Consider the following 8,740-nt stretch of genomic DNA (forward strand, 5'->3'; position numbering starts at 1 on the left):
TATGTAATAGTATCATGTGATTAAATAATACATTAATAATACAATATAATATAATACAATATTGTATCATAATATACAATACTATACATAACGATATCATGTTACAATATCATAACATAAAGTATCAAAAAAATTGATACAATATCATATCGTATCATATAACTTTTTATAATATTACATATGATATTATATTGTATCATATTAAACAATATTGTTTTATACCATACAATACTATATCATAGGAATCATGTCATTTATCAACAATCACATCTATCTATCGAGCAGGTTTGAGTGAGGTAGGAGATTTCTTTAGCATCCTTGATAATGGAGATCAGGCTCTGCATCTGAAGCAAAGTCTGCGTTTCATTTATACTATAGTTAAATCAACTATGCAAGCTATCATCTATAAAACATGTGACCTGTTCCAAAAAAACTAAACCTCATCCAGCATCCGAAACCTATGGCTCAGATTCAGCATTCAAGCCTGTCAGGTGCATTGGTATCATAAGACGCATCATCAATGCAAGTTTGGTGAAGTTCAGACCAGTAATAACTAAGATATCATCATCAGAGGGCACTAGCAATTAAAACCTTAACCTGCTCCAGCATCCGCAACCTATGGCTCAGATTCAACATCCATGCCTGTCAGTTGCATCTGTATCATAAGACAAACCATCCATTCAAGTTTGGTGAAGTTAGGACCTGTAATAACTAAGATATATTTTTTAGCATCCTTGATAATGGAGATCAAGCTCTGCATCTGAAGCTTCCTCTGTGATTCATTCATATTACAGTTTAATCAACTATGCAAGTTTGAAATAGTACTATTATCTATTAAACATGTGACCTGTTCCAAAAAACTTAACCATATCCAGCATCTGAAACCTATGGCTCAGACTCAGCATTCAAGCAGTTCAGGTGCATCAGTATCATAAGACGCACCATCCATGGAAGTCTGGTGTAGTTAGGAAAAGTAATAACTAAGATATAATCATCAGAGGGCACCTGTTTCAAAAACTTTAACCAGCTCTAAAAACCTTAACCTCCTCCAGCATCCGAAACCTATGGCTCAGATTCAGCATTCAAGCCTGTCTGGTGCATCAGTATCATAAGACGCACCATCCATGGAAGTCTGGTGAAGTTAGGACAAGTAGTTACTAAGATATAATCATCAGAGGGCACCTGCAACAAAAACTTTAACCAGCTCTAAAAACCTTTACCTCCTTCAGCATCTGTAACCTATAGCTCAGATTCAGCATCCAAGCCTGCCTGGTGCATCAGTATCATACGACACACCATCAATGCAAGTTTGGTGAAGTACGGACCAGCTGTAACTTAGATATTGCTATCAAAGGGCACCTGCAACAAAAACTTTAACCTGCTCCAAAAACCTTAACCTCCTCCAGCATCCGAAACCTATAGCTCGGATTCAGCACTCAAGCCTGTCGGGTGCATCAGTATCATAAGACACACCATCCATGCAAGTTTGGTGAAGTACGGACCTGCAGTAACTTAGATATTGCTATCAAAGGGCACCTGCAACAAAAACTTTAACCTGGTCCAACAACTTTAACCTCCTCCAGCATCTGAAATTTAGGACTCAGATTCAGCATCCAAGTCTTTCAAGTCAATAAGTAGGTCCAGATGCATCATCCATGCAAGTTTGGAGAAGATAGGACAAGTAATAGCTTAGATACAGGACCTGCAACAAAAACTTTAACCAGGTCCGGACGCCGACGCCGACGCCGACACCGACGCCGACGCAGACGCCGAGGGTATAGCATAAGCTCCCCCTGACTTCGTCTCGGTGAGCTAAAAATGATATTTTGTACATTCAATATAATAATTAAAATATGTTTCGTGTAATTTTTCACCTTTGATCTGCTTATTGTAATCTTTGACCTACTTTTTCTAATGTTTGACCTACTTGTTGAACTGGGCCAGTGTGTTGATGACGTCGATCAGCTGTCTGATTCTATTGCAGAAGCTGTCCATGTGTGACATTATGGCGTCCTCGTCCGCAATCGACACGCCATGCCCTGCTTCGTTAGTCATCAGAGAAGAGATCCCCTTCTTGGGCGACACAGAGGGTCCTGATCTGGAGGCATTGCTAGGCTTGGATCTGATTAAAAATGCAGAGAGTAATTTTTGGTAATGCTTCAAGTTTTAAAATTAAAATCCTTATATGAATTCCATTATAATAAACAAAACTCCAAAACCTTGAGTTTTTTTATCACCATATACTTTCGTGTACCAAATTATCCCCCTCTCTTCCCCACCCCTCCCCAAGTAAATGCAATTTAAAATCTTTAAGATCACCCTTATTATTCAGAAAGTCGTCAGCATTTGTCACCAATAATGATTTTTAAAAGAACACAATTATACAGTAATTAATACACCACCTTTTTTCATAACCTGAGCAAGTACATTTGTATTAACTATTCATTCACTTTTCTTAGGCACAAAGCTTAGAAAGTCACCATGCATTGTTCTCCATATATCTATCAGCAAGTAAAACTTGAGTCACTTCATACACTTTTACGAAACACCTATGGAGCATAAAAATTTCCTAACAGAACCACACAGAGCGTGGACCCACCTGGTGGTGAAGCTGCCTGGTCCCCCCACACTGCTGAGGGAGGGGAAGTGGGACATGTTGGTGGTCTGTCCCAGGGAGTCCCTCAGTGACCGGAGCGTCTCACGGTAGTACCCCTGCAGGGTGAGGCAGGCCTTCAGTCGACCATACAGGCTGTCATCCTGTAGTCCTAGATCCTTCCCTTCCTTCGTCTTCCCTCGGGTCAGGGCTCCTTGTTGCTGGAAGATCAAAATTTGTCAACCTCATCATTATGTGTTGTTTTAATAGCTTTTTTCAAACAAAGAATTTACATTCAGGTGTAATTTTTGTCATTGAAAGTCTTAGAGACAAGTCCTTTATATCTCTATGCATCATGCATTCAATAGATTTTTTTAAACAGAGAATTCATGCCAATGATTTAAAAATTCTGGTATTATCTTTGTCATTATAAACTTAATGTTCAAGCTAAAATTGGCTAAGATTAATGTATTATTTCTTTAACATGAATTTTGAATCTTTTACCTTAATTTTGGCCTCCACTTGGTTTCTGAGCAGTCTCTGCTGGGGGTCTACAACAGGAAGTGAATCTCTGTTCCGAATTTCCTCCTTGATTCTTACCCACAATTCATCACCATCGTAAGCCGTGATGGTGCAGTTCTTGATATACTCCTTGCATGCCAGCACCAGTTGGTTTGTGATCTTGGTAAACACGATACCCAGAAATCCGGTTCTGGCGTAGTATCGGGAAATGGAGTCCATCTGGCGCACGCTATTGACGATGCCGGGAATGGCATTGTTGATGATGGATGCCGGTGTTGCATCCTGGTATAGCTGATCAAAATGGCGTCTCAGAGATTCCAAGTACTTAACCTTGTCTTTGGTGTCATTCATTGCATCAGTGATTCTGAGAAGAAAAAAAATCAGACATAAATTTTAGCTTACCCTGTACATAAACAATAAAAAACCAGATATGACTTATTGAAAAAACATTTTTGCTTATCCATCAAAATTTAAATTCAGAACGATGTCTATGAAAATATAGAAGCATTAACAACATCATTCTGATTTAGTTAAGTAACTATAAAAATTGTGAAAATGCATTTAACTATAATGTTGAAACTAACTAACGGCAGTTAACTAGCTTTCTGTAAATAGTAACCATGACATTAACTATGCATTCAAGAAGCTATGAAAGTTTAATACTATGAATAGACATGTAGTAACTGGTATGACATCAACTACCTACAGTGACTAATTAAGAAATATGAGTTGAGCTAAGACAATTTGCCAAATCTGAGTAGACTCAATCCATCATTAGGATTTTTGACTTACTGAGCATCCACATTCTTCCACTTTTTCAGCAGTCTGGACTTGGCCGTGATCAGTACACCAATCACTGCCTTGCATTCTTTACTTTTGAGCTGTTCTGTAATGGAGGTCAGTAGTCGTTGACGACGGCGCCATCTCTCCAGCTCGGACAGGGGACCAGCATTGGGGTCCATAAATCTATTGAAGTAATTAAAAAATCGTTTAAGACACAATTTATTGTTTTAGAAATATAATCAATTTTTTATTACTTAGCAAGTCAATAAAATGAAAGTGAATTTTTGGAAAATGAAAATTATTTCCATAACTCTAAAATTTCAATTCAAAATATCTGTATTTGGAACACCAACTTCTTCCACCCCTCTCTCTCTCTCTCTCTCTCTCTCTCTCTCTCTCTCTCTCTCTCTCTCTCTCTCTCTCTCTCTCTCTTTCTCTCTCTCTCTTTCTTTCTCTCATGTAAATTTCTACAAAATGCTACAGTTTACAAACTACATTTCTCTACAAATCACTAAATGTCCATTGTATATGGAAGCGCAATAAATCTAACCCTACAATTCACTTTGAAGACAATTTAAATTTGTATGCACATTATGGCACAAATATAAAATATTTTGAAATACAAACTTTGAACATACTCCTTAAATAATATTGCAAGGTACTTTCTCTTGGCTCAATTAACTCCACATAATGAAAAACAAAATTCATAACATTGTCTTATTAGCTAAGCTTAATCAAGCCTTATTATTAAGGTGACTTTATTAAAAATATTAAAAACCATATACACAAAATCTTTGCTCATTGTTTGAACTTTTTAATTTCAAACTGAATAAGGTTAAAATTGAGGGCTTTGCTTGATGTGCTTCAACATTTCATCTAAATGCCAAGTGCACCATTTTGAACATGATTATCTTGGTTAGAGAGATTGTTTGGGGAGGGGGTCTCAGAAAATAGGTTTTGAAAAAATTGAAAACAAATTTTCTCTTCTTTAAGAATTTTAAAGAAATTCGGAACTCTAATTAAATACACCAAGGCAATTCATTATTTGTTTTTTCTTTTAAAAAAGCTACGTAATCTATATACAGTAACATAAATTAAAAAACAAATTAAAATTATAATATATACATATTCATAAACTAAAAAATTAAATTTAGTAAAATACAGATGTTTTAACTCTGGAGAAATGCACACTTCCAATGGAACGACTACTTTGTCAAAAAAAGACAAAAAATAATAAATTAAAATAATATTTTCTATATAAAATTAACTTGTAAAACAATACAAAAATATTATATTTTGATGTAATTAAACACAGGTATGCGGTGACCTAATGAAACAACCAACATCAGTGTGTAGGGTATGTATCAAAAGCTAAAATTAATTCACTTCCAGTTAGTCAGACATCATCATCAACAACGACACATTACCTTGGGTCAGACATTCTGAAAGGTCAAGGTCATAAGCTGTCTACAAGGATTTACACATCATAACTTATTAATCTTTTATCTTATAATTTTCCATTTTTATATCTACATGTCATATCATACAAAGTTTGTGAAAGGAAAAAAAGCTGCAGGGTTGAATTTCTATGAAGTGAACTTGTGTTGTAATTCAAGAATACTAATTGCGTTTTCAAAAAAAAAAAATCTTTCGCATTTTATATACATGTACATTGTAGTTGTCGATATTTATCATTAATTTGAAGCTTGTTAACTGTGGTTAGTGCATCATGTCAACAATGTTACACATATTTAAACTTAGTTGTTGGTTGAATTTTTCTCTTTTTATTAAGAAATTAACTGCAAACATATTTCACCAAACACTGGACACCTTAACACATGTAAACACTTCCTTTTTTTAAAGTATCAAAGCCATACTGAGTTAATTGTTTCCATGAAATCAATTATTTACTCAAGATAAATTAAGCTACAGTAGTTAAATACATAAAACAAAAAAAAATTACAAAACTAGGAGTTTATCTACTGTCAATTAAAGTCAGCATTTTCTTTTTATCAAATTAACTTTTCAAAACACTGCATTAAACAAATTCTCTAGATTTGATTATTTCACCTATATGTAGGGGGCTCTTCAGGAAAAACAACTCTCCTAAAAAAGTGCAAGAAATTCAAATGCATATATAAGAAAATGAAATGATAGATAGTGAAAAATATTGTAAATTGATTACATGTATTTTCCACTCTCAACAGACACCTTAGTAACATTTAAGTTGATCGAAAATAACTTAAATATCAAGGCATTAAAAGCCGTAGGATTCATGACCAGATTCTGAAAGGGGAAATCAGTTGTATGATTTCAATCACATGATTTATGCTAGCTGGATAAGGACCAATGAAGACATATATATACATGCAAATATATTAACTCAGGAAAACATTATTCCACAAAATTCAAACAAGAAATATATTTGGAAACAGATATGCCGTGGTTACAATAAATGGCATTATTAATTTCAAATTTCTGACAATGGGATAATTAAGGGAATGAAGGAATGTCAAACAGTACATGTATTATGCAAAAGGGTGGTGAAACTTTGTAAGAGTTGATAGGAAATAGTTTGTAGGTAAAAATGAGGTCCCGGGGTACCTTTCATCTGAGGTGTCGTTGAGCATGGTCTCGATGGTGTTGATCCAGTCCGTCACCAGCTCCTCATACTGACCGATCAGCTGAGCATCAAGAGCGGCCGCTCGATGCTGCTTGAAGTCGTTCAGGACAATGTTCTCTGGTTGCTTCAGCATCTGCCATTGATTAAAGGAAATACAAATTTAGAATACTGGCTTTTGATGTAAAGAAAAGCATGCCATTGGGCATTGGTGATCATATATTTAATATGTTAGGTGAAAATCAACCTTCCTTTGCAAAAATTACCACAGTTCTGCAAAAATTGCCATTGAAATGATATTGAACTATTAAAGTTACTGTTTATAACAGCTAGAGTTAATCGTGATAATTTCAAGAGACAAAGTTCCCTCTGTAAGTGTTTAAAAATCAAGGATGCCTGATGTACATATAAATTATGCTGCTTTTTATTACACTGTCAGATGTATCCAGACCCCTATTGAGCAGAAAAAGGTATTTGCACAGGCTTTCAAAACTTCTATTATCCAGTCGATATCTTCCCAATTCAAATGTTTGAGTGCACTCATAAGCGCCTGTTGAACAGGCCTCGATCTAGTGAAACATCATATAACGAAGAGTTTATCTAAATCAGTGGATAAAACAGCTATACCAATAAATACTTTAAAATTGCCAAGGTCTGTATATGTAATAGCTGTTTGTCTAAAAACCAAACTTGTTTATTAGATTAAAGTAATCATTTGAAACTTTTAAAAAGTTTGCTTCCAGCCAAAGCTAGGTCCACAAACTGCAATGGGCTGCATGCTATTGTATGGGTCTTATTCATTGATTTATATAAAGACACCTAGATTCAGAGATACACCTCAGATGGGTGGTTTACTAACCAGTTGCTTGGAGTGGTGCATGGAGGCCGTGGACTCATTGAGAGCCGTCAGGAACTTGTCCATGCTGTGACTCAGGTTAGTCTGGCCCTCCATGTTACACTCCCCCCACTCCTTCTGGGCCTTGATCAGGGGGTTGTACACGTCAGACAGGAGGGTGACCAGCGTCTCGATCGTATTATGCTTGAGTTCCCCACAGAAAATGTCTCTCTCGTACCTGACCGTATCCACATCTTTATCTACTCTGTTTCGCAAGAAGTACAGAATGTTCACTTTATCTAAATCTGCATCTTTCAGTGCAGCTAGCGTCCCCATGACATTGAGCTCCCGTGTGGATAACTCGCCGCTATCTGCTTTTGCACATGAGAAAAACAACCTGCACGGACCACCTGCTTTCAAAAAGCGGTTGATTTTGTTCAATGTGGTCTCCTCGGTCATAAAATCTTCCAACAACGTTGGGTTGTCATATCCGCCGATCTTAAATGTTTCCTGGATTTTGCCAGCAATCCACCAATGTCTTTCATCCATTTTCTATCTTTTATGAGCTACTTTTCACTATTTAAGAAGTTCATAACTTTTGTAGAACGCGGTGCTATCGAATGAACGCCGCCATACTGATTGTTGTTGGTTACGAGTAACCCGGATGAAGCACCTTGCAAAAATCGGCGTTTATGGCATGCTTCGTTTTCAGTATGTGGCATGGAGGGGTCGTCTCAAAACCTATTATCTACATTCGACGGTTACAATTTAGCGATGCCGAGAAAAAATGTAGTTTTACAGGTGTTTATTAAAAGTTTAGGTGGTTTATTTTTCAAATAAGTACGGATCGGTAGATGTTCTAGAAAAGTAAAAGTTAGTTGATACATAAATTATGAAATAATAAATATTCCAAAATCCGAAACCAAAACAAATAAAAAACAAAATACCCCTCACCCCCCCCCCCCCCCAAAAAAAAATAAAAATAAATACAGGTATTTTATCGGTACAAACACAGTTACAATAAATGGCAATTTAAAGGCCCGATATATTCATAAACAGAAGAATTTGTTCTGGGGTTTTTTTTCACATCAGTATGAAATCATTATGTTTCACATTGAAATTTCACTTGAGAAGAATTTATGATAGTTCTGACAATTTTAAGCTTGTGCATTATTTATGTATTGTGTGCATCAATTGATAAATGAGAGAGTGATTTTCATCATTGTTGAAAATTTCCTATTAATTTATAACAGAATTTAGTCTTATGGATCATGGTTGATATTTTTGAGAAAAAAATTCTAGTATGAAAACATGTATATAAATTTCTTTCAAAAACTGCCCTCAAGTTCATATATTTAGAACACCTGAATAAAAAATGAAATTCATC

At 35.6% G+C, this 8,740-nt stretch overlaps 1 protein-coding gene across 27 annotated transcripts in view; it reads right to left on the reverse strand.

The window, feature by feature from the left end:
• LOC105343324 (uncharacterized) overlaps positions 1-8,033 on the reverse strand; it is an 80,485-nt gene extending 72,452 nt beyond the window's left edge. For 24 of the 27 annotated variants that reach the window (XM_066071335.1, XM_066071353.1, XM_066071334.1 and 21 more), the window contains exons 1-7: positions 7,378-8,033; positions 6,503-6,654; positions 5,969-6,004; positions 3,908-4,081; positions 3,098-3,479; positions 2,600-2,814; positions 1,928-2,122 (exon numbers count right to left, since the gene is read on the reverse strand). In XM_066071335.1, the coding sequence (XP_065927407.1) occupies positions 1,928-2,122; positions 2,600-2,814; positions 3,098-3,479; positions 3,908-4,081; positions 5,969-6,004; positions 6,503-6,654; positions 7,378-7,902 (1,679 nt within the window). In that variant the 5' untranslated portion in view covers positions 7,903-8,033. Of the gene's footprint in view, positions 1-1,927; positions 2,123-2,599; positions 2,815-3,097; positions 3,480-3,907; positions 4,082-5,325; positions 5,341-5,968; positions 6,005-6,502; positions 6,655-7,377 lie in introns of all 27 variants that reach the window. The other 3 variants (XM_066071333.1, XM_066071355.1, XM_066071341.1) reach the window with 3 other exon arrangements.
• Positions 8,034-8,740: the final 707 nt, after the last annotated feature.

This window comes from Magallana gigas, chromosome 9, assembly GCF_963853765.1.
Source record: "Magallana gigas chromosome 9, xbMagGiga1.1, whole genome shotgun sequence".
NCBI lineage: Eukaryota > Metazoa > Mollusca > Bivalvia > Ostreida > Ostreidae > Magallana > Magallana gigas.